Source organism: Ornithodoros turicata, chromosome 6 (assembly GCF_037126465.1).
Source record: "Ornithodoros turicata isolate Travis chromosome 6, ASM3712646v1, whole genome shotgun sequence".
Classification (NCBI taxonomy): Eukaryota; Metazoa; Arthropoda; class Arachnida; order Ixodida; family Argasidae; genus Ornithodoros; species Ornithodoros turicata.
The window spans coordinates 41,454,890-41,481,791 of record NC_088206.1 but is presented as its reverse complement, the minus strand read 5'-3'; the positions used below and the strand labels follow the sequence as shown (position 1 = coordinate 41,481,791).

Genomic DNA, 26,902 nt, shown 5'->3' with positions numbered 1-26,902 from the left:
CCATGTTAGATTTGATGTCATGAATGAAGCATGCCAATTGCGTTTCGCATGAATATCCCTTGCGGAAACCGCGTTGCCCAGGCAAAAATCTGGAGTGGGACCACTTCAAAGTGGTTTATTGGACAGGTCCCACTTTGAGTGAGGGACCACTTAGTGACTGGGACCTGTTCAAAGTGGAACCAGCTTCACGATGGTCGCACTTGAAGTGGAACCAGTGGAATTGATCCAGTGGTCCCCTCTGTGGGATCCGGCCACTTAGCAGCTGGGACCACTGAATGCATGACCGAAAATAATGCGTAGAAATGCACATATTGCTCAAGTAATTACCGTTTATTCTGCTAAAAGCATACACTGAGCAGAAAGAACAACAACAACAACATAGATGAATGGATGATGATGATGATGATGTGGGATGTTTCCCTGCGTTGAGTGCAGGACCCTACCCCATTCCAAAAGGGTTCACATGAAAGGATGACGAGGGAAGGAAACCCCTACAGTTCGTGAAGGAGGCCGGTGGCCCTCAGAAAGGAAAGAAGAGCGCCAAGTGCACTGCACTTGTGTCCAGGGTTACTCCATGGGCCGAGAACTTTGCAGATGTTGAATGGCCTCTGATCCAGCATTTCAAGTTGAGATTTAAAGGCCCGTCGCTCGCGTACGTACTGGCTGCAGTATTCGAGAATGTGTCGGACTGTTGCCGGTAAACCACAAGTTGTACACAGCGCCGTGGTGCTGTGGCCCAGCCTATACCGGAATGCAGGGGTGAATGCGACGCTAAGTCGTAAACGACGCACTAGAGACGTAAAGAGGCGAGGGAAACCGCTTGGCATTTCAAATGAAAGCGTTGGGTCAACAGCATACAGAAGCGACCACTGGGTGATGTCGTGACACCATTCCTGATGGGCCCAGGGCGACGTCAACGCGGACAAGAGGGAGCGCCTATCTCCATTCGAAAGTACGATGGAGACTGCTGAGCGGCGATGGTGAGCTGCAGCAACTGCCCGATCCGCTACCTCATTGCCTCTTATTCCAATGTGGCTAGGGATCCATTGGAGGGTGAGCCGTGGCCCCTGTCTTCTAAAACCTTGAGTGTCGTCAGGATGTTCACTACCACCGGAGCCAAGGAGCCACGGATGCCCATGTTGTCTATGCACTGCAGCGCTGCCCGCGAATCTGTGTAAACCACCCAGAGGCGGGGGTGGTGATCCAAAATAGACCTTAGGAATAGCAGGATGGCATACAACTCCGCAGAGGTGGCCGAGGTGCGGTGCGATAGGCGGAACCCACGTGAAATTGACTCCTCTGGAATTACAAATGCCGCAGATGAGCCGCCTGTAGTGGAGGAACCGTCCGTATATACAGCGATTTGGTTTCCGTATGTAGCGTCCATCCACTCCAGACTAGCCTGCTTCAGGACTGGAGCAGGGGTTTGGCTCTTCGGCCCCTTAATCCCCGGGATGTGAGACGAGATGGATGGTTTCGGCAGTGTCCATGGCGCTACTGAAGAAGCGGATGGGGCAACAGTGAAGGCAGGTATATGGTCCGTTAGTTCTTGCGCACACTGCGCGATTTTGCTGCGGTTTCGCTTACGAAGCTTCTGTACCAGTGGGTGACGGCGATGGTGAGCGCGCAATCGCAAATAATGGCGGAAATTTTCTCTCGAGCAGAAAGAAATAATCAATACATCTCTACATTTACATACCACGTAGTAGAAGTCTGATCACTCACTGTGTTTACACAAAGCATATGCCTGTGCTATGCACTCACGGACCACAGGGAGCTTTCGTTCGTTGGCCACCTCACATCTTGTATTTTCTTAGAGAAGATGACACAACACTCCTGTTTTCCATGCAGGTCGCGACATACACCCCATTGCCTCTTCACCGTACGTTCGGAATCTTCTTATCCTGTTTCTCTTCAAGTTCCTCCGAAGTTTCTGAAATGAAACATCTAATTAATAGTAATCAAAACATCACGGTCATCACTCATAGTCTCATACCTGCAAACATTCGCGACGTGCAGTCCGATTGGCGTTTCACAGTGCGTTCTTGCCTCTACGCCGTTTATGTCTTCTTGGCGTCAAAACTCTCCCGGGAAATCGACCATGTGTTGCACAGGAACCATTGTCATCGCATTGTCTTACAAAGCGCACTGAAACACACGTAAATACTGCACAGGAGATACACCATCACCATCCTTGTGACGGTTACTGAAGACAAAACCAACTTGCTCCGACGCGTCGAAGTTCTAACTTCCAAGTTCCAACTGCCAGCTGGCACTCTCGCTCCGTCGCTCGCCTCTCGCTCACTCCTCTCCCACTCGGCTCTCGCCGTTTGAAGTTTCAATAGAGTTCCCCGTGTTATGTAAACATTCACGCCGGAGCGATTGCAGCGCTGTAGTGGTGGGCAACGGCCGCCTCCGGAACTATGCTTGTTGCTGTTGCGGCTATGGAATGGCTACCGCGGCTACCGATACGTACGTGAATTCGTTGCCTGCAGAGGCGAAGCAGCGATATTTTGAGAAGATATGTGTCGGTGGACATCAGTACAGTGACCCGTACAGTCTCACAGATTGGGCAGACGACCCAAGCGTGTGGCCGCCGGTAACGTTTGGGGACATTTACGTGTACCTGGTAACCACACCGGGCCCTTTCACGCAGGAGTCCATGAAAGCGTATAAGTCCCTCAAGGCCTACGGAATGATGTGCGAAGGACACGTCAGGACAATATTCAGTCTGTTTCCTTCCGCAAAACACTGCTTCCTTAAAGCAGAAGTGACTGCGTCACAGCGTTCGCTGCAGTACTCTACGTGGACGCTTGTGAAAAGTGACGACGGCAGCGTGATCAGTGCCCACTGTACATGCATGAGTGGGTAAGTACATTCACGTCATAAGCACGTTTACTACTTAGGAACCTTGCCCTATAAGCCTGCGTCATTATCTCCATTTGTGCGCAGAGACCGACAAGCAGGCGCGGATGCTTCCATTTGAAACACGAACAAGGATGCATGGGGACACTTTGAGAGCACGAGACTTATGACCGAAAAAGGTCTAGCAATGCAGACTAGACTAGAAGCAATGCAGATTAATTAGCTGATGGGTTTTGTGGACATGAAATGTGTTCTTTTGCGTTCGCGTTTTGACATGGAGTGTAGTAGTATCCCAGTTTGTGATAGGTTGGTGAACAGTGTGTTGTTGTGCGCCTATTTCATCCACTTGACAGCTGCCACATCCATCTATTTCCAGGCTTGGTGAAGTCTGCAGCCATGTGGCAGCTCTTCTGTTCAAAGTAGAATTTTACGTGTCATCTGGCCTGAGGCGATCGTCTACCTCCACCCTTTGCCAATGGAACAACCAGTATAGGGAGAAGGTAAGACCTCACTGTCTTGTTGATGTCTCATGTTCTTTTTTTAAAATTCATGCCTATTTTTCTCACTTGCCATCATTGTCTGCATTACTGTTCATTGCTTATTATGGTAACAAGTAGGATCAATGAGAAAGAAGGCAAATGCAAGCTATTTCTACAATTAACTGAACATATTGAGTTTTGCGTGATTACAGGTTTCGTGGCACCTCGTGTCGTTGTCATGCTTTCACGCCTTCCAATCATTACAAACCTGTGAATTCCTCGTTTTGTGAAAGATTTCGCAAGGAATGCTCGGTGTTTACAAATCAAGGGTTGACTGTACTTGAACATACACCAGGTTTTCTTCTGATAATTTAAGCCTTCACATTCATTATGTGGTACCCATATCATCCAAAATAAGTGCCTGTAGAAACAAATATGATGTGATACTGACACTTTACTTATCTGTTCCAGGTAGAGCCAGCTCGCATGAAGTACCTATGCTATGTGGAGCACAAACATAATAGGGTTGCAAAAAGCAGGAAAAAGTCTAGGACTGCAGCGACTGCCCCATCCTTCACGTGTTACCCTGATGTGCTCGACTCCCTGAAGAATGTCATTCCAGATGCCGTTATATTCACGGCATTTGAAAAGTACTCTTCACTGGATAAAGAGACGGACAGTGCTGAGGAATGTGGTGATGCTGCCGCTCCTCCGAATACCATCTTTGAAATGAGGGGTATGCAGATGTCACAAGAAGAGGTTGCACGCATCTCCGAGACATTCTCCCTCAGTTCTGATGAGTGTACTGCGGTAGAACATGCCACAAGAGAGCAAAGGGAGTGCCTTGCGTGGTATGAACAAAGGTGCGGGCGAGTAACAGCTTCCACGTTTGGTAGCATCATCAAATGCAAAAGTACAGCATCACTTCTACGAAAGGCGCAAGATATCATTGAGCCACCACTTGTCAGCTTTGAGAGAAGGCACAAATTGCCTAAAGCCATAAAGTTTGGTGTTGAAAATGAAGACACTGCAAGAAAAGCATATGTTGCCATGATGGAGAGGAATCACGAAGGTTTTGTCTGTGTACAGTCTGGGCTGCAGGTTCATAAAGACAATGGATATATTGCTGCAAGTCCTGATGGACTAGTTTACTGCCTTTGTTGTGGACAAGGTATACTGGAGATAAAGTGCTCCTATAAATACAGGGGTATGAATCTCCTGAATGTGAAGGACAAAACCTTTTACTTGGATGAAAACCAAAGCCTGAAGCCAAACCACAACTATGCATACCAGGTTCAAGTTGGCATGGAGTGTGTTGACGTGAACTACTGTGACTTCGTGTGCTGGGTGGGAGGAAGTCAAGGGGAGAATGGAACCCCAGAGTTCGTGGTTACACGAATTAAGAGGGACCTGTCATTCATGGAGAAGCACAAGGAGAGAGTGAAGCCATTTTTCAGGGACTATGTGCTGCAGAGTTTGATGACGTGCCATGCATAGTCTGCTCTTTGTTCCTGTGGATTGCTTTTGAGCTTTATTGTGTCTTGCATTTCTGTCTTTGCAAATAATCTACTGTAGTGCTTCCCCTACCTCTAGCTTCATTTCCTTCATTCCGTATTTATATACACACATGCACACACACACAAATTAATGATGATGGAATGGGCAGTTCGCCGCTGAGATGGTGGTACACAGCCCAATTGCACATTGAAGGGCAACAAGGGAACGAGAATGGGTAGCTGTATATGTGCACACATACATCTTCAATACCTGGATCCTGTGTTCCCTTGCTTCAGCTCGAAGAAAAAGCAGTCTTTTCAGAACTGGTGGCATATATTACACACATTTATTTAAAAACTCGCATAGTAAAAATGCACAAGCATAAAAACATTGTAATCTATGTACAAAAACTGCAAAAGTTCAGGACCACAGAAAAGCATGAATGGTGGGAATCTTGCAAAGGACAAGAGCAACACACTTTCCATGTTCAGGAGTGAGCTGTAAACATCTTATGCAAACTTCGGAAGGAGATTTGTCAGAGCTGCAATGACTCTGATGATATCGTCCAAGTAGTCTTTCATGTGGTATGGTACAACATTTCTCAAAATGCGGTACCGCTTCATACGGCCAATCACCTGCTCTACTCGAATTCGTCGCCTAGATATCTCCCTAGATGTGTACACCTCAGTACGACTGAGCTGCGTTTTGCCCTTTGTATATGCAGGGACGACCAACTGAACTCCTAGTGCACCCAGTTCTTCTGCAACATTGAACCCTCTATCAGCCATTACAGCATCACCATACTGAAGATGTTGCGTGAAATCAGTTTGCAAAACTGGTTGCTTGTCGCTCACTTTCCCTCCCCAGCACTCGGACACATAGGATATCAGCCCATTTGGTGTGATACCAATAAGAAATTTCATCGTATTGGCATGCTTGTAACTGGACCATGTTGCACTCTGCATCGTAGTACTGCTGGCCCTTTCAATACGTACTTCGGTGCAGTCCACAATCACTCTTACATTCTTGAACTGTCTCTTCTTGAACAGGCGAGGTAGGAATGCATAGAAGGCAGTGTCATCGGGCCACACAATCAACCCACTTAGCTCCCGCGCCAGCACACCTATCACATGCTGAAAGATCTCGGAGGCTGTTGTCTTGCCAACGTCAAACATTTGGGCAAGAAGACACAAATGGAGGTCAAGGCGAAGCCTCATTAGGGCAAGCAATATCTGATCATGAGCACCCAGTTTCTGGCACAAATGTTTTGCAGGTTCATAGAGTTCCGCTACCCACTTGAAAACCTCTTCATTTGGAAGCCCTGTGAGGTACGCTATTGTAGAAGACTTCCCCTCCAGACTTTTGTATCCCCATTTGGATGTTATCGTCATTTCTCTTAGTCGTAGGTTCTCACTACGTAATGTCTGGCATTCTTCCTGATATTGGGCCATTCGATTTTGCAAGGTTTCTAGCTCTTGAATCTTCTGCTGTAGTAGCTCCTCTGTGTGTGTCCTGCTTTGGCCACTGCTATCTGTGGTGGTGAAAATAACATTTGACGGGAAACAGATAACAGGACAAGCTAGAAACGAACAATTAAAAAAGCAGAATAACATTCCACTGTTGAAAGCCACATTTGACAGGATGATGAATTTGACCAGTGAATAACGAAAATTACCGTCATTTGCAGCAAAAAATTTCCTGGTGCTCTATCGGCACCACGACAGCATTCCTCTGTATAGAATTGTGCTAATTTTATATTTGCATTCTTAGAATGGCACAATATGCGATTGCTCATTGATTTATGTTTACCTGTTTGGAGTGTTGTATCATCAGTATGCCATGTTGCAGGTGACGACTCTGTCCGATTACCTGCATAAAGTCGATTGCATTTTAGATGTCAACCGCACACGAGGTAACTCTCCCTTCAGAATGTGTTACCTGGCACATCGTAACACCGGCGTTTGGCTGCTCTCTCGAACCTTTCGCATTTCTTTGCTTGCCTTTCCGAAGATGTAGCAAGGAAAGAAAACACGGTCGGTACCCAGTCTGGGTGATTTTCCGCATCAGAGGGATAGCCTGCAAGTTACGGCGCGGCAGCAACACACGCCCATCTGGAATTGTTTAGTGCATCCGTAACAGCGGCAAAACGCATTTTGTGAGACACATAAAAAGAAAAATTGACACTGTTATTTGTTCTCGTACCTCGTATGAAGTGGGCACTACAGACCCGATCGTCGTTCGAAGGTTTCCAGTCCTTTCTCCGAATGGCGTTGAGCCATTTCTGCCGTCTCGCAGGTGCTTTGGGGATGCGGAAAAAACTAAGGCCACTGGCTGCCCGTGCACGATTAGTGCAGCCGATTGCACAGCAGCTAAGTGGCATCACGACACAAAAACGATTAGCTTACAGGTAGTTAAAATACAGAGCATATGCCATTGTATATTTCACGTTTCCCGCTTGCGCCAACGCCCGCATGCGTTTGTTTTGCCCACCAGTGGGCGGGGAGTATCGGTAGGTCACGTGACTATGACGTCGCTCGCGGCGAGGTCTATTGCCGTGGCGTCTTCACATTGCATCAGCCTCTGCAATTACATTTTCTTTTTTTGTTGTTGTCTTTCTTCTAGTATTAGCTTAATTTTTGTTGTTGTTGAGATGTATTTTTTTACATTTCTCTGGTACTTAATATGTTATGATATTCACCTCAGATGAGCATGTGCACGAATTGGAGTTACAGCATTCGCAGACGCGCGCACCTGGATAAACAGCAATAAAAAGAGACCATGCCTGTGCTAAAATAGATCAGAGTAATAGATCAAACAAAACATGGCAAGTGTGGACAAGATGAAATCTCAAAGGGGGAAGCTGGGAAGCTGCCCAACTTGGAGTCTCAGCGACCATTCTGGGAACAAAATGGTACCTGTGAGGCTCCAGCTGGAACTTCTGGAACCATCTGAGACCAGAGTGGTACCACTGATGTCACCAAAGTGGAACCAGCCACCCCACTTGGGAATCCAGCTGGGACCATCCACATTCCATTGGAACCATTCCGGGACCGTCAAACATCCAACTGGAACCAGTCCAGATTCAACTGGAGCCATTCTGGGACCAGTCCAGACTTTCGCCTGGGTGAAAAGGAAAGAAGAAACCGTTCGATTCGAGGTGTGCGAAGACGTTTGAGTAAATGATATGTTCCATGGTTTTACAGGGTATGCTCGTTAAGGAAATGGATCGATAGTTGAGGGGATCACGAGGATCGCCTTTTTTAAAAACTGGAATGACCCTCCCAAGGCACAAATCGTGAGGAACGGTACCGGTGGCAAGTGACTGTGAAAAGATGGCAGATAAGTAAATGCTACAGACGAGTTTTGTATTTTTTAGTACTTTCGACTTCATTCCATCTGCACTAGCAGCTGAAGGGGTTTTGAGGCCGTCAATGATTTTAACAATACCGTTTGCCGTTATGTTCAACTCTGCCATTGGTGGGTACATGTAAGTATAGGAGTTCGGGGGAACACAAGCATCAGAGTGAGCGGTGAAAACAGAAGAGAATGCAGCATTAAAAGCCTCAGCACATCCATGACTAGGCACAAGATTTCCATCAGCGTCGTGAAGCTGAATTTCTCTGTGGGCGGGAGGCTTCAGGATGCTCAAAAATTTTCTCAGGTTGGTCGATAACAAGTTGGGCATTTCGCAGTGAAAGAAGTCATGTTTTGCGCGAGATAGAGCCCGCTTATATTCTTTACAACACTACCAGACGACACAATGGTATCCGTTTGGGAATACAGGATATCCATGGGATGTCCAAACATATCCGGCGGACATCCATGGGACATCCCGTTGTCTGCAAAAAGACGTCCTATGACCTTTCCTGGGGACATCCCGTGGGACAAGTCTGGGATATGATCAGGCTTTGATCGGATATGCCATACCGTGCCTTCACGGTATCCGATATGCTTTAACACTAGCTGCAGCAAATAATTTTCACGTGATCAGAGCAGTTTCAAAGCTTTCATGGCTTCTTTATTTGTACAGCTACACAATGTTAAATATTACACAATATGCATAAAAAGAAAATGACATTTGACTTGGATGATAACAAAGCAGATAAGTGCTCAATGCATGAACGCATAAAAGCTCTAGAAATTACATCACATCAACATCTGAAGCTGCTGAGAGGTGAAATCAATTTGTAGTCTGCATATAGCAGTGACGAGCAGAAACTGTGTTCTCAGTCATTAAGCCCACAAGGGGTGCTTTGGAATTAATGGTGGCTGGATGGCTTACAGGGTCAGACCACACTTTGCCTTGTATACAGGGAAAAGCTGAACGATTCTTGCGCCAGCAGTTAGAAATATTCATAACGCTAAATAAATAGTCGATATGCTTATTTGGACCGAAAATGGCATTCCTCTATCTAGAAAAGGCTCTGTAAATGTACACATGACATATGGAACTAAAGGATCACCACCATGGTGCTGTTATTTAAAGTCACTACATCAATGGGCTGAAGTACCATTCAGCATAAATGAGTAAATAATGTCATCGCATTAATGCGCTGTAGCACCTAGCAAACACCGTCATCACATAATTGGTTCGAAGCACCTCCTAGCAAAAATAAGCAAACACCACAAAGCCACTTCCGTGCAGTACACATCAGATTCATGTAGAAATTCGTCATTTCAGTCGAGGTAAGTTGTACTACGAGCCTTCCAAAGTGCCTTCCACCTTTGTCATCTGAGCAAAACCATTTTTCACAATCCCTGATGCAGATATTTCAGTCTTTTTTAACTGAGCCGATGAACATTATTTGGCTACAATAATATGCACAAAAATACCAATCACTTCAAAGAGAACCTTATTTACTCCCTTCTAGACAGCATGGTCTCGTAACAAACAACCCGAACAAGAAACATGTATCAGGAGTCCGATATGACAATGCGAGCCAAGTGCAGTCTTTACAAAATACATAGATGAATAAAATGAATAACGTCATCTATACACTTCATTCTTCTGTAGTCTACAGTTGGCCTCGGCCAAGATGAAATGTAAGGAGCCCAGTTTGGGTGTTCAAGATAACACTACAAGAGCTGCAATGGCAGCTGTAAAATATAGCATGGAATTTCAAACATTCTGAGCAGTTCCGGATTACACAACATGTTCATGAATGAAATAAACGCACCATCATGACTAGTAATCAGGTTGCGGAAAATAAGCAGAGGTGTAATTTGGCCTCCTTGGAGTTTGCTTGAAACAAGTGCAGTCTCCGAGGGGTCACATATGCAAGAAAAATTCGTGGTGTTTCTTTTTTTTTTTTTTTATGAATGTATATATACAGGGCGCTTCACCTAAAGTGATAAACGATTCTAACTGGCAACGTACCTGCCGGAGGATTGTGCCACTTTCTGCAATTACCTTCTGGAATCTTTTGCTGCCATTCGGAAAAGCTTTGGACAATTTTTAATTCAGGGATCTTTTCAATGAAAAACTTTGAAAATTGCCAAGCGATCCTACGAATAGCCGCAGACCTAACGAAAACTATGCACAGTATAGTGACTGAAATAGTTGAAAAGTCTTAGCAAAAGTGCTGCTATAGCCCCACCTGCTTTATTGTTGCAAAAATGTGTGCGCAAAATGTGCAGGAAGAGGAAGAAGTGTTCCCACCTTGATTTTTTTTTTCTTTCGTTTCTTTGTGCATCAAGGTCAAACCAGCGAAAAGAAAGGTAAACCAAGAGGCGGGGATACCTCTTCCCTGCAACTAATCTGCTGGCTTTTTGCAACAATCAAGTCGGCAGGACTGAAGCACTTTTACTTTTTTCGACCGTTTCTGTTAATACTGCGCATAGGTTTTGTTGGGTCTGCGGTCATCCGGAGGGCACTCCATATTTCTGTTAAAAAATAGGGGTGTGCTTGGCAATTTTCCTAATTTTATTGAAAACATAAATTTCCGTCAATTAAAAATTGTCCAAAGCCAAAGTGTCGGCAAAAGTTGCCAGAGGGTAATTGCAAAAAATCCCACAATCTTTTACGGCGTGTACGTCTACGGTTAGAATTTATCACGATAGGTGAAACACCCTGTATGTGCGGGATCCTACGTTGCAAAGTTATATCTGGCTCTATTGTTGTCACCTTCCAATACACACGAACACAAAGACAACTCGAACAATATTCGAGTTGTCTTTATGTATTATTATTATTCACGATCAAGCTTATTACCCTCACCAAAAAGTTATTAACTACAGTCAAACTCGTTTACAACGAAACCCAGGGGACAGCAAAACAAATTCGCAGTAAAGGTATTTTCGTTAAAAAGGATGTCCATTATTGGACCTATAGGGCTCCAGCGGGACCGCAAAAAAATTTGCTGTAGTGGAATTTTCGTTAAAATGGTGTTCGCTATAAAGGAGTTTGACTGTATTTGTCACAATTACGGTCTGCTCCCGAGCTCTCTACACAGAATAAACTTTAACATGATCCCACCTTCTGTTTCATGAGCTGAATTTTTTTGTCCAACATTATACATGGAAAACCCATTAATATTGTTGATGTGTATTGCATGGAGATGACAATGGCATAACACTTTTCATTTTGAAGGCAACACCTGCATAGCCTTCAGTCTGCAGCCAAATATACAGAGGAAAGAAATGTGTATCTACCACACTCTCAGAGAACGCACTTTTTTTTTCTCTCGTGAAATCTAGAGTCAAGGCTAGGCCTGAATAGTTTCGCACGGATCGGTCCAGCTGTCGCTGCTGTTCTGTGTAGTACTCCGAGCCCTTATCTTTTGTCGACGTCCTGTCATGAGGTTCTTTGGCGTGCCTCAGCCAGGACTTTATGTGATGCTCTGCTTTACTGTGAGTCACGTCCTTGAGCAGCCGGTTTGACATTACAGTGCCTATGATTAAAAACGTGACTTGGCTTCAGAAACACAGGTGACAAGTCAGCTATACAGAATATGCAAACACATATTTTAATACTTACTGCAGCATGAATGCGAGGGTGTGGGAAAATGCTTATTACTGACAACAAATTGTTCAGCACTTTAGCTGCACATGCATTCCTTATAGCAAAGTGGGACGAAATAAGTACTGTTCTTGTAGCCAGCACTGTAGTTAAAACTTACCATATCACTATTCGAGTCCAACCTAGACACATCGCAGTAAACCATGATGAGGGAGTTCACAAAAATGAATAGGACTACATAAGAACTTATGGAATCTTACAAGAACTTACATCACAGCATAACAGGTCGCAGAACTTCATCTTCCCCTTGCCTCACTGCGAGCTAGAGGAGGTTGCTACTTTGTCCTTCATGAGCGCTCGTAAGTTTCTCAGGTGAAACTGATTAGCAGGCCACGTCACTCATCTTTTCACGTAAATATAGGACCTCGAAGAGCAATTTTTTTCGCACCAGTCGCCGCTGCCCGGAGAAATGAACTTCTGTTAGAGAAATGTTCAAAGTCAAATTTGCTCCTCGCTCAAGTCTATTATCACGAAGTTGGAACACCAACTTGCCTTTCTGGTATCCTCAAATGTTAAAAGCTTCGGTTTCTTCACCAGAAAATTCTACGGTGAAAGCGAAGAAACCTATCAGCCATTTCACACTTTTATCGACAACAAATAAGTATAGAGAAGCTGAACAGACTAGTCACTTCTTTAGGCAATAGAACAGGCTACGCCCGAACCAGCCTGTCTATTAAACGAAATTACCCTAGAAGCAAACCTTGGTAACATCAGCGTTGGGAGATAACGAAATTAATAGCATTGTAAGTACAGTTAAATACCTTGATGTCGAAAATTTTGTGCTTCATTTGAGGAACACACAATGTGGAAATTTGTCAGCCTTAGTCAGGCTAGCATTTCCTTTTGAGACACAGAACTAAGCAAGTCATACCTGAATATGCTATCCCAGGGAACACATGGTGGGCTAGTAAACGTCTAAATGACGTCTAAAAAAGATATAAGGAATGTCTATAGAATGTCTAGGCACGAGACCAAATGTCTAGTATCCGTCCACTAGACGTCAAATAACACGTCTAACGTTACGCCACCTAGCCATCTAGCCCTAGACATCCGATGTCTATGTACCTAGCCGTGATTTAGACATTCTTTTGACCTGGATGTCTGGAACAGGGTCAGACATTTAACCATGTATTAGACATGAAGTCTACAGCTAGACCAATTTTATCACTCCATTCAGGCAACAGGTCTAGGGTTATACATTTCCTGTACCTTACTTTAGCCACCTTTAGACCTACTGTAGACCATGACTAGGCCTGCTACCGTCCTGGCATGCATTCATGCAGAAATGTGATATAACTGATAGCAACACGGATCTCAGCATAAACATTTATTCGCAGTAAACCACACACGAAGTCTACGGTACAAAACTCTGTCTAAAACTGGATTGACTTTGCCGCCAAGCAGGCGTCTTGTGTTTTGACTGAGGAGTGTTGAACTGGCAGCAGGGTGTTGATGACCACCTCATTCCTTTCTTCCAATGAGTGATTGTTGGTGCTGCAGCACTGCCTCCAATGACTCACTGTGGCTAGAAATAGAACAAAACATGTCAGAAAGCATTATGTAGCCTGCTAGTTCTAACTAGTTTTGTTTAGTGGCTATGCAAACTCTTTCACGGGATGCTTGTCTGGCCACATAAGAGCAAAAGCTGTATCAACACTGATCTGAGAGACACAAACAAAAGAAGCTGCACGTACAAAAATCACAGAACTGTTACAGCTACACAACACAAATTGCAGCAACAGCTGAAAATCTGTTTGTGCGTGATTACCTGATGTGGACGCTAGAGCCCTGCACCATCCGCGGATGAAGCGGATATCCGTAAGATACTTGCGGATTCGGATGAGAATTTATCACTTTCTGTGGTGTGCGGATCGGATGGCTCGAGGTCGGATGCGGATATACCGCATGCTGTAATTTTTCTACTAGCAATTTATTTGTATTGTGCACCGACAGCGAGCGCATGCCCGGGTTCACCTTTGACCATGCACGGCCAAGACGGGAGAGAAGGCAATTTGGCGTCCACACGAGCACTGGTGAGGAAGCGTTCCAGAAGTCTCTCCATATCACGTTTGTTGAAAGGTTTCCCTTTGGTTGTCGCTGTGAGTCCTTCCATGAGAGCATGGAGGCATCCGAAATTACACCAACATTCTTCCGGCTGTGTTTACGCGTCCTTCGAAACTTGCGGATCTAAACGGTTGTGTATGCAACGGCGCGGATCGGATAACGTGTGCGCGGATGCTAAAAATCTTATCTGCGCAGGGCTCTAGCGGACGCTGCCAGGATCTCAGGGAAATGAGGATGTAACAGCTGTCGTTGTGAAAGTACATCAATGTGACAGGAGCAGGCGACTGCTAAGCACTCCATGATTGGCGCAGCACTTCCATCACTGCATTACACTAAAACAACATCTGTGCTGCTCTCATAACTTTGGTGCAAAAATTCTGTACAGGATAAAAATAAACACTGTGTATATTATAAAAGCCAATACAAAGCAAGAGCTGTATCACCACGTCAAATATTATAAGTACGTACAAGTAGTATACAAGTTTATTCACATGACGTCATCCGCAGGAGACCGCCACAGCAGGCAGATTTGCTGCCATCGGCCTTGGTAGATCTCGGCCTTATTGTAGATTTCAGTCAAGCTGTTACCCATATTATACTCACTGTATATCTGGTGTTTAAAACTTGTTGCTCTGTGATTTGTAGAATATCTGAGCAATTTCCATATTTTTGGTGTTAATAGTCACCTAAAAAGCATAATGCAGCGAACAAATGCAAGGACTAAACATTGAGGGATCTATAGTATGGCGCTGAGGTGACTTCAGTGAATAAACCTTTTAGGAACTCAAATCTTGCACTACTGCCAGATAGCTGTTTGGGTGAAGTAAGACGGAATGACATAGTCACGCTGTTCTCCATACAATACCAAGGATGTTTCAAAACGTCCAAGCACAAAAATACTAGTTTTGTACGTTTGATGAATATTTTGTCTGCTGCCCACACATGTTGTGCGGTTCCTTAGCAAGCTTCTGGCAGTCGTTTCTTCTACGTCGCACTTCCCTGCTGACTTTCACAACATCTGAAAAAAAGTTCGATTTCGTTAACCACAAGGCAACCATGTAAATGAAAGCAGTTAGAGTCTTCCACCAACTGTATTTGCAATACTTTGTTGACAAAAAATTTAAAGAGGCTCCCTCCAGAGTAAGATTAGGGGGCACATCGAACATCAGGAACATTGGAGGACAACACAGTCACACGTCGGAGACAATTGCTTCCCCTCACCTCACAGGGAACTGTTAAGCTTATGTGCAAATAGCTGTTTCGTAGGGTAGGTTACCACTATTTTCATATCCACCGATGCAAGATAGTCCAAGCACCTATAAAAAGAAAAATCCAGTTGCTATGAAACCATGATATGCAAACAAAAGTACTTTCGCAAAATTTTCAGTGTGTAGTTTCACTACCAGCGAAAAATGCAACAACCGAAGTCGGGCTGACATGACAATGAACTAACCAGCATTTATGTTCCGGCATGTCCGCCCTGCAAACCGTAACTGTCGACTTTCGTTTACTCAGGACTTCACCAGTCATCGAAAACTCGTGAATCTCGATGGTTAATTAGTGATACCGTATTTGTTTTAGCACCAAGACGAACCAAGGCACTTAATGAAACGTTGTACTGCCGAACATACAACGTTAATCACTACTTTGAATGCAAGTGCAGTCAGGTCAACCCACACTTCCAATATGCTTCAATCGGTGATACGAAGCCGAAATAAAGGAAACGATATTCCGATATTATGCCACGCACCTCTACTACATGCGATTTAGTGCACAGAAACAGGCACATACTGTAATGAAGAGTGAACTCACCCCTTAAAGTAGCACAGAAGTCATTTTTAACACCCGGTTTTCTTCCTATAAAACTGTTAAGTAGACCAGTAAGATGCACCATGAGAAGTAATTCACACCATAGAGTCATAATTATCGCAGAAATTGAGTTTAAAGTACGCCGCAAAAAGCGACCGTGCGCAACGGTGGCGGGGAGCAGAACCAGCAAATGATCTGCCGGGGACCTCCCGCTGACGTTGTAGGGGGGGCGCGCGCTGATTGGTACAGAGAGATGCTGTCTGCTACTCAGCTGTTCGGGGCTCTGAAAAAGCATTACTCTGGCTCGGTCATGATTTCCTAAAATTCACGGTGCCTTGTTCTACGAAACACATGATTCATTTATCGCTATCACTAACGCTACGAAATCACAAGACTGCAGAACAGTGCAACAGTTGCTGTAATACCGGCCGCAGCAAACAGCTGTTTCTTTATTGTCGAAGGTATTTAGAAGAGATGACTGTATTTTGTTTCCGTATATTTTTAACGCGAATTTATTGCTTCTATCGCCTCAAAGAAACGTCCTTCAAAAGAGATCTTACAGTAGACGGATCACCGCGCACACTGCTATATAAACCCTAACACAACCGTCACTCGTCCTCTCATTTCAGCTAGTTTTACGTAAGCGCAACGCGGTTGAAACTGTGTATGGTAATCGGTGCCTTGCCTGACGCAATCCGCTGCAATCCTGCGTAATGCGTGTGTGCGGCGTTCGTGGCTGTGTAAACACCAGAGAATCCCGCTCTGGTTGACGAAAGGGACCGGGTATTCGCTATCACAAGGTTCCAAAGAACGAGCCCGCACGGACCACATGGCTGAGGTTGATAGGACGTGATGCCGTCCCACAGAACTTCGAAATCTCCGTCTGTTATTTGCACTTCCGATCGGACGATTACGTATTGAACATGGCACTCGCGGACGCGTCCGGAGTTGGGAGATTCCGAGGTAGACTGACGCCTGGCGCGACGCCGTCGTTGAACCTGCCGACGGGCGATCAGCATGCAGTGCAACAGAAAAACAAGGTACGTATTACAACGCGTCGTGTAATATAGACACCCATTCCACATACGTATATGTACGTATATGCACATACGTATGTTTTCTGTCTTGCGGGTTTGAGCCTTCTTTGTGTCAGTCACTTTCTCCAATTCAGGCCAGCATGTGTATCCCAGAAGGATGTGACAACCAAGCTAGTGATGGTAACACTGCATGGACTGGCTCCATGGTTCTTGTGAGTATATGGTGGCATTGGGTTTTGTAGGAGACATGATTTTACGGTAACATTTATTGATGTTGCACTGCCTCGCAATGTTGTTTACAGGCTTCCCAACCTGGTAACGAAGAAAGCAGCCACGCATCTGAAACAGTGTGTGCTTCCCCTGCACTTCTGTCTCCCAATGTAAGCAACTTATCAAGTTTACGGTGCTCCAGCGTGCTCAGTTATAACCTATACACTGTTCGGTAACTGAACGGTATTCTGCAAGACGTTACCTGATCTAAGAGTGCATGTTGTGTGTATGTGCAGGTACACATGCCTTTTACAGTAACATTTATTGATGCTGCACTGTGCCTCGCAATATTATTTACAGGCTTCCCAACATGGTAACGAAGAAAGCAGCCACGCATCTGAAACAGTGCGTGCTTCCCCTGCATTTCTGTCTCCCGATGTGAGTGTCTACTCTTACATTGTAATATTACTTATATATGACATGCATACAAATTTTCACGAAGTACTGCAAATAACATGTGACTCTACGTGATACATGGTTTCCAAAGAGAAATCAGGTTAAACTGCAATTACTCCTATCCTGATCCGGGAAGGAATAATCTGGTTTACCATGGAGATGTCATACCATAATGTACAGGGCTCAAACCTTCCAACCAATCTCCTATTACCATGACCTAGCTCCAATACTAGCACCAGCACAAATCTGGCGGAAAACACTGCATTCAGTACCGAATCTGACCCATGTACTTTCGAGGAAGATCAGGATGTTGACATGCTGTAGCTTGTTGTCACTGTGTGTGGAAATGACTTCAACAGAAAATAAAATCTGGGGCAATCTTCGGGACGCCTGTGCTGAATCTGTCTGTTGAGTCTGCCTCCACATGTCTTGACAACAAGCAACACCATGTCAACACCCAGCCCTCGAAAGAACGGTGTCAGACCCGGTACAGTCTGTGATGTTCACCGCCAGTCGGGCCTTATCGGAGTGAGATCATGGTAATGGAAGATTGGTTGGAAGTTCCGAGCAATGTACATTAGCACAGTCTCTGCCATTTTGTTTGTTCAACATTTCTTCAATGCAGCTCGACACGACTCCTCCAAACACGTGCATGAACTGTGGTGCAAGCAGCTCAAAAGCACACGTTCAACCGAAGAGAAAGGCACACAGTATTCTCCACCGAAGGAGTCAAGATGGACCCAAACAGTACTTACGAATACTAGGACAACTGGTATGAGCAACATAACGACATAAGTGTAACATGTGGCTCATAGGATTTTGTACCTCTAGGCACACAAGCAAATCGTAATGTTGCGGCACTGCAGAGATCATGTACTCAGACAAGTGAAGAGCTTTGTCAAACTCAGCTACAGGACAGTGGGCTTCCTTGGCAGTCGATGCAAACATCGTGCAACCGGACAAGTGAGGAGCCCATCAAGCTAACCAACAAGACACCGCAGTGCAATGGGAACCAAAGCGTTGTTCCACACCAGTTATGGACGTGACAGAGAGCAGTATCCCCAGACAACCATCAACGTCCCCAGGACATCCCAGTTTGGTCATAACGTCCAGGTCCATGATGGATGTCCACTGGATATCCCCTGGATGTCCCAAAATATCCATAAATATCCTGGATTTATCCAGTGCTGACGTTGCAAGCTGGACGTCCCTTGGACGTCCTGTGGGTGTATAATATCAGACGTGTTGTGATACAGCCAATTAGGCTAACAGCTTTCATAACAACGAAGGTGTAGTGCACTCTGGTCGCAACCAATAACTACATGCGTAAAATAACATAGCGCAAGATTTTGATGCGGGATCTTAGCAGCTATATTTTGATTGGCATCCTGCGAGTAATATTACACCAGTTTCATTTACTCAATAGCTCCATAAAATAACGTGCATAGAACTACGACAGTACAAACCGTATGCGAGCTAGATTCCCTGGGATCAAAATCAAAGAAACGTCCCCGCCGTTCACTGCTGAGCGTCGTCTGCTGCATTTAACTTGCACCGCCGCGCAAAAGCAGAAAGCGCCATGAGCATCGACAATAACGCACGTCATCATCATCATCATCATCCGCTCGCCACTGCAAACGTTCACATTCCGTTGTGCAGTTTTAAGTTTCAAGGTGAGCCTATAATATGTGCAGTGACGCCGAAAGTTAAGGGTAAAAATATGTGTGCATGAAGGACCGTCGGGCTACAGAAAAAACTCTACGATTTCGACTAACGCTCTGAGTACGCAACGCGATCAACACGAGTGTCGTGCGCTGTCGTGCGTCTTGATCCCGGAATCAAGATGAGGTCTTTATAGTAAACATGCTGAGTGGAAGTGATGATAATTGTGAGTCCTCAGTAGTTCTCCAATCATCCGTCGCAGGGGAGGTTGTGGAAACTTATTGTTCAACGTCAGAGAGTGCTGAACAGTTTGAAACAAAAAGTACTCAACGTGATTTCCAACACAGAAGAGAACAGAGCACAGTTGTACATGGTCCGTTCAGGAGCGATGTAATGAAGTAAGTAATGATGTAAGTGATGTAAAGCATACTCCTACCAATGCCGGCATCTCGAATGACATCGTTCACGCCCGTGCGATGTTGAACAAGGGAGGCTACGCCTTTTTGTACCACTTATGAATTTCATAATGGATACAAAAAGGCATATTACTATGTTACTTACTATATTATACTTACTATGTTACTACGAGGTAGTGTACGTTTGTGTCACGGTTAAACCAGAAATGCTTAGTACTTGTAGTGTATTGAAGTATATATGTTCATGCTCTCCGAATGCTAGTCTGTGAAGCTACAGTGTTTTCTATGCTGCATTTTTAAGTGCCAACCTGCGTTGAAGTGAAAATTTAAGTGTGTTCTGGAGCACAAATTTCCTGAAACCTTTGTATTGAGCATTGTCGTTTTCATGCTATATTTTTTACGGAATGACCAGAAAAAATTTTACACTGGTATCAGCGCCAAAGTGCTTCCCAAGGAGAGGGCTCTCACATATCTCAGTTTGAAAAAAATCGGAGAGGTCGACGGGACCAACCTGCCTGATCTGACGTGGAATCACCCAATTATGCAAATGCATGTTCCATGAAACAAACGTGCATCACATATAGTTTTCTACCCTTGATGTGTATAATTGTCTGTTTGATTTGGCAGTGTTCTGAAATAAATTTTGAACCATAGCAACGTAGGTATGTCACTCCTTCTGGATGGTGGAACAAACCACATGATGTGGCTTGTCCCCCAATTACACCCAGCGCACACTGGGCCAAAAGGGGAGGGGTACGACCCCAAAGATACGTCCCTGTAATTGTCCGGAAAATGTCATGTCGGACGTTCTCGGGATTAAAAATAGAACGTCCGATGATGTTGCAATGAACGACCTAGGGACAGCCGAATGATGGTCTCTTGGACAAAACAGGATGTCACTGGGATATCCTGAAGTCCAGGGCATGATGTTATGTGGATGTCACAGGGATGTCTTTGTGTTGTCTGGGTCGGTGACACCGAAAACCCAGCAGACGCTACATATGCACCGAGTAACGACAGTGTTCTCAGGTAATTACAGTTGTACTTCAATATCTTGGGTTTTTCTCTGGGTATATTTATATATGTTACATGCAAACTTGTTGCAGTGACCGCCATCAATACCGGTCTGTGGATCCACAGGAGGAGCCAAAATACATAATGTTTGAAAGCAAACTGAAGGAACTCTTTCGTGTATGTACCACATGTTTGAGTCCATGCACTTCGTCATTCAGCTCTGTCGGATCCCTGCTTCGAGTGAAGTGCTACTGTCCAGATGGCCACATTTTCTGTTGGGAAAGCCAGCCGTACATAGCCAATAAGCCTGCTGGGAATGTGCTTTTGTCAGCTGCCATTCTATTCAGTGGAGCCAGCCCAATACCAACACTGCGTATGCTTCAACTGATAAATGTCAAGGTATGTCCATACTCTGCCCCTAGGAACTAGATGTATCTAGACAAAGTTTAGCGGTTATTTTTACCCTTTAGGCCATCTGTGACAACACATTTTTCTGCTACCAGCGAGGCTACCTTCTTCCCGCAATAACAGAGGTATGCGCTGTTAATATTTGTTCTTTCACGGATTTTGTAGATCATGAAAAGTAGCCCCATTACTAATGTGCTTTCTACCTGCTGCAGGTATGGATACAACACCAAGCCACACTCCTGGTTGAGATGCAGGGCAGGAGAATCAACTTAGCTGCTGACGGACGGTGTGATTCACCTGGACATAATGCAAAATACCTTTCCTACAACTTCTACAACTGGGAGTTGAACAAAGTCATCCACACTGTCCAGGTCCAGGTGTGTGGCTGCTTTGTAAATATCTGTCTGGAGTATTTGGTGTGACCAGTAGCTAATGACAAAAAAAATCAACAGTCAAATGAAGTGGCGTCAAGCTACCACATGGAGCTGGAAGCATTGAAACGTGGGCTGGAAGAGCTGAAAGACTTCAATGTTGCGGTAGACACCCTAACAACAGATAGGCATGCCAGTGTAAGAAAATACATGCGCACATCATATCCAACTGTGAAGCATCAGTTTGATGTTTGGCATGTCTCCAAAGGTAGGTGCTTAGGGTACTGGTGTACTGAAATGGTGCTGAGAGATCAGTTTATTTTCTGTTAATTTTGAAATATAGGCATCCGCAAGAAGCTCATGAATGCGAGCAAGACAAAGGGGTGTGAAGCACTTGAGCTTTGGACAAAGCCTGTTGTCAACCACCTTTACTTCTGTGTCACTCACTGTGAAGGGGGACACAGAGCAAGCTCTCTCAATGTGGAAGAGCCTCAACAACCATGCTTGCAATGTCCATGAGGGTCACGAGGGTTCTTATACGCGCTGTTTGCACCCTCTCCTCGACGACACGAAGCGACCATGGCTCATTCCTGGTGAGTATTTTGCTATCAAATTACTGCGCATTGGCACCATTTATTCCTTTCTGCAGTAGTCATAATATAGTGTATGCTCTTTTGAAGGATCACAGCCGCAGAAAAAGCTAGCCAGTATAACATTGTCAAAGTACCTCCTCAAGGACATCCCGAGCCTTTCTCCTGATGTGCAGACTTCAAGCTTGGAGGCATTCCACAGCCTCGTCATCAGGTTTGCTCCAAAGTCTGTTGGGTATGGCCCCAAAACCATGAAGTGCAGGTATGTAGGCATCATCAGAGAAAGTTTATTGGTTGTTAATGTGTAGGACATATCTCGCGATCCTGCATTTCAATGAGAACTCTGCCAGGGCGCATGCTTTCACGGAGGACGGGGAACTATGCCACCTTCTGAAACGGTCAAAGGTGTACTCTGGAGAGTATGTTGCACTGCCCATCAATGAGGAGCCTACCTTCAGTATGTAAACCATACATAAGTCAGACATCACTATTAGTTAAGTCAGTGCCATGATATCCAGTTTAACTCTTGCATTCTTGTTGCTTTCAGACTATGTGCACAAGCTTCTCAAGAAAGTGGTAGAGCTGTGCGATAGGTGGCCTACGTTTGATGCAGCATGGGCCGCAAACTCTCCTGAGGAGCTCCCCAGCCTGACAAGCAGCCAGCCCCCCATGGATAAGCAGGCACTGATAGAGGCCAGGCAACACCGCTTACGGCCTTGTGCATGCTGCCTGTGCTGCAAAACTCCAGGTATGAGACAAAAACAAGCAACATTGTACTGAATAGGTTAGAGTATATATTTATATATACATCCTACTACTATTGTGCAGGTTTGAACCCTGTATAAAACGTAGACTGAAACTTGTCCCGGATGGCCCACACTACGCAGGATGGCAGCACACGCCTATCTCCCTCTTCGAGGCGCCCCCAAAGCCACGATGCACATTGTTTGTAGGCAACATGGCGGTATCTCCTGTAATGGAGAAAAAGCCATATCATTAGGTGAACAACAAATTTGTTTCCTTTATAGCAAGGAAAGTGTTTGACGATCACACAAGAAGCAGCACAATTTGAGATAAGACATGTAAGGTGAGTGATTGCTTCGGTAGTCGGATACTCAGTGAAGAGGGAAATTGTACTTCATGCTGACACACTCATTCTTCAAGAACAAACTCAAGAAAAAGACTGCATAGTGACAACTCAAAGAATAAATACAGTCACCAATGAGGAGCAAAGAGCAAACTTTACTCAAAGGTAACTCAATGGCATTTCCTCCCTCAGGCAAATATTGGAAACTGCTAATTTTGTTTTCCACTTTCCTCGAGCGTAAGAGCCCCAGAATTCCAGCAAGGCATCAGTACCAAATTTGTGCCAAATTATTTTGGGTAGGCACTTTTCAACCACGTTGCTTGTTACGCTTCCCCTTCGCAGTGCAACTATATGTCCCTAGACTTATGATTATCAATACCAGATTTCATCAGGTGTCACTGCAACTAAGGAGCAGCATTTCATTGCCTGGAGAAAAGCATACAGCCACCGATGAGGAACAAAGAGCAAACTTTACTCAAAGGTAACTCAATGGCATTTCCTCCCTCGGGCAAATATTGGAAACTGCTAATTTTGTTTTCCACTTTCCTCGAGCGTAAGAGCCCCAGAATTCCAGCAAGGCATCAGTACCAAATTTGTGCCAAATTATTTTGGGGTAGGCACTTTTCAACCACGTTGCTTGTTACGCTTCCCCTTCGCAGTGCAACTATATGTCCCTAGACTTATGATTATCAATACCAGATTTCATCAGGTGTCACTGCAACTAAGGAACAGCATTTCATTGCCTGGAGAAAGGCATACAGCCACCGATGAGGAACAAAGAGCAAACTTTACTCAAAGGTAACTCAATGGCATTTTCTCCCTCAGGCAAATATTGGAAACTGCTAATTTTGTTTTCCACGTTCCTCGATCGTAAGAGCCCCAGAATTCCAGCAAGGGCATCAGTACCAAATTTGTGCCAAATTATTTTGGGGTAGGCACTTTTCAACCACGTTGCTTGTTACGCTTCCCCTTCGCAGTGCAACTATATGTCCCTAGACTTATGATTATCAATACCAGATTTCGCTTCGTAGCGGCGGCCGCGCGGTCGCTGTCGCGGACGCCGGCAAACTGAATCTGTGCCGGCATCACAGGGGTATCGCCGTACGGCCGTGTTTTTTGTGCCGCACACCGCCGCAGTGTGCGAATTTCCCAAGGGGAAAGAGGCATCGATGCCGGTACTCTGGCGGGACCTCGAAGTCGTCCATTGCTGCGGCCGCTCCTTCCATCCCCGATTCTCCAAAGGAACTGTCAAAACTGGTTTACGCCGGCAAAGGGACAGGGCGCTGACCCCCATTGACCAGCGAATCAGAACGAGCCCCCCCCCCCCCTATCGCGTCATCATCACCTCCTCATCCTCGTTTCACCCGAAGTAGCGAGTTAAGGGTGAACGCGCGGAGCTATGTTTATGTGAGTTTTTTTCTGGGAAACAAATTGCACACATCAAAACCTTTCGCGCTATTCGGTAAAATGACATACACACTTTCATCCGACGTCTTAATCTGAATTTTTTTTGGATGGCCCTTTGTACTCCTTTAAACTTGAAAGCCAGAGAACAAAGAAACGTTGTCCACCACAGTACTCTGGGAGCTCTGCTGCGCTCAACAGCTTTTATCACTGGACAGCACGGCGTACGTTCTCGCTATGCTCAAAAATTGCAAGACAAAACGCGCGGGAGATTAGAACTTCGAAAGATTTTCGTATAACAACCAGTGGAATGCAGCTGCGAAGACCCCAACTGCTACCCGTTACGCGTCCGGAAAGTTTGAAGTTTCAACCGTTGAAACTGAACTGGTTCGAACTGGTTGGATGGATGGATGATGGATGGTGATTGGGTAGACGGGCAGACGTCATTGCCATTGCTTTAGCTCGTGCTTATTGAGTACTTATTTTTGTAATATCTTTAATTTCCGTCGCCGTTCATTATAATTGGGTGGTGGAGGTTAAATGTTAAATAACACATATGCCAATCCAGCGGAAGTGACACCAACATCATCATCATTATGCCATCGCCATCGTTGCAGCGACGAGTGTCGTATTTTGTGATGTGTGTGTTGAAAATCGCTGTTCTTTTTGCAAACATCTTATCAGTGCCTTTGCTACTGAGCTACAGGTGTGCCTAATATGTAGCGCATTGCCTGTTCAGTGGTTTCAAAGAAATATCATGGGCAGTTTCAAGATTTTTTGAAGGGTCCTGAAATCCATGACTCACGTCAGATTCCATTTTACTGCTGCAGCTGTGTAGCATGTGGGAAATGTTATGTGCAGTAAACAAACATCTGCTATCTGCTGCCCACTGTACGTGCAAAGTGCTTCTGTGTTTGTGGAGCTACGGTTTATAGTGCTGCGCTGCACGATTCGTCGGAGTCGTCGACTTTTTTATTGACGTTTCAGTGATTCAATAATTTAGTTCCTTATTTCTTCAAGTTGGTGTAGCGTAGTATTCTGCAGGGGAGTTACTAACGTACAAAATTTACATTCACCAGCAACGGTAACGCCATCAGGAACGCTAGTTCAAGAAACATTGCCTCGAACAAATGCGGGCTTTCGTTAAGAAAAAAAGATATATATTCAGTAAAATAAAATATTACTTCACAACACTTAGATTCTGGTAATGTCTTCTAGTTGTGGATGCTGTCAGTGTATATGCATGTCAGTGAGCCAAAAACACTCGGATCATCATATGTCTGGACATTATTTAAATTATTTACGTACCTCAGTCAGACTGCCTTCATCTGACTGATCTTTTGTTACAATATATGGGCATACAACTCACATAGCATGAAAGACTACATGCTATCCATTGGGTCATAATATAATTGGACAAAGTTAATGTGGTCCATTCATGCATAGTTTCTGAAGGTTGTTGCAGAGTCCAGTTTTATTACCTCAGTATGACCATTTGCAAACAGATTGTACTTGCTGCTTCACACACGTGTGATGGAAAGTAGGAGAATAAGGAATTTCCTTCATGTATGAGGATCATCCAACAAAAGTTCCTCTGCTGTGAACAAAATAATAAATCTATAGCATAACATTGAAAAAATTTATGTTCAGATTAGAGCTCAACGTTACTCCCTAACGTAGTCACTTTATTTAGCTGAACAAATATTTCATACTGTGATACCAAGTATTCAATACATTGTCTGTGCCATGCTATGTCCTCTTTACAAAGTGAGCCATTCACTTTGCATTTCACCTGATCAATTTGTGTTTCGTGATCACTTGCGAATTGGTGACTGCCGAGGGGCGCTTTGAGAGGAAGATGGAACAGCAGATTGGGCAAATTTTCATTGAAGTAGGAATCATCACCTTGAGCACGAGGAGAACGAAGTATACAGGAAGCTCACGAAAAGAAAACTCACGCTTGTGAGTCTCCTGTATACTTCATTTTCCTCATGCTCAAGGTGATGCTTCCTACTTCTGCGTTGCACCAGCTCACTTGTGTACTTTTTCTCTCTTTGGCAAATTTCCAGATGAATTTCTGTAATAAATCCAGAGTCTTCGAAGTTCGAAGTTCGAGCCTTCCTTCCAAGTCCTGTGCGTTTTTGTTTCATTGTAGTTTGAAGCTTACCCAGGATCTCGCAGTACATCTGCATTTACTGTGATTGTGCGTGTGAGGTAATCTACAAGTTGCACACAACGATAGTCCTAAAACACTGTCGGCATAGCCTTTCCAGACGAAAAACGCGAGTTTGACCTCCTTCAGAATGCTTTCACTGGGCACCCCACCATGACTTCCTATGGTATTTTGTCTCAGCACTTGCATAATGCACCCATCACGTTTCATTAATAATAATTGTTCCAAGAAATTCGTCTTGACCGTCTTGATACCATTGAAGGAAAATGCAAGCTGCGTTCATTCGTTGCTCTTTACGAACGTTACCGAGCAAATGTGGCCCCCATCTTGCATAACTTTCGT

The 26,902-nt window shown here is 44.8% G+C and overlaps 1 protein-coding gene and 2 long non-coding RNA genes across 3 annotated transcripts; 2 read left to right on the top strand and 1 right to left on the bottom strand.

The window, feature by feature from the left end:
* Positions 1-5,350: 5,350 nt before the first annotated feature.
* On the bottom strand, positions 5,351-6,232 carry LOC135398538 (uncharacterized). Its single transcript, XM_064629937.1, has one exon. The coding sequence runs from the start codon at positions 6,230-6,232 to the stop codon at positions 5,351-5,353; it is 882 nt and encodes a 293-aa protein (XP_064486007.1).
* A 14,498-nt stretch (positions 6,233-20,730) lies between these two features.
* On the top strand, positions 20,731-21,325 carry LOC135397904 (uncharacterized). Its single transcript, XR_010423862.1, has 3 exons — positions 20,731-20,926; positions 20,998-21,060; positions 21,148-21,325. It is a non-coding gene; the product is annotated as an uncharacterized LOC135397904 (long non-coding RNA).
* Positions 21,326-22,523: 1,198 nt separating this feature from the next.
* Positions 22,524-23,792, top strand: LOC135397903 (uncharacterized). The gene is made up of 6 exons (XR_010423861.1): positions 22,524-22,644; positions 22,725-22,845; positions 22,925-22,983; positions 23,061-23,279; positions 23,366-23,464; positions 23,693-23,792. It is a non-coding gene; the product is annotated as an uncharacterized LOC135397903 (long non-coding RNA).
* Positions 23,793-26,902: the final 3,110 nt, after the last annotated feature.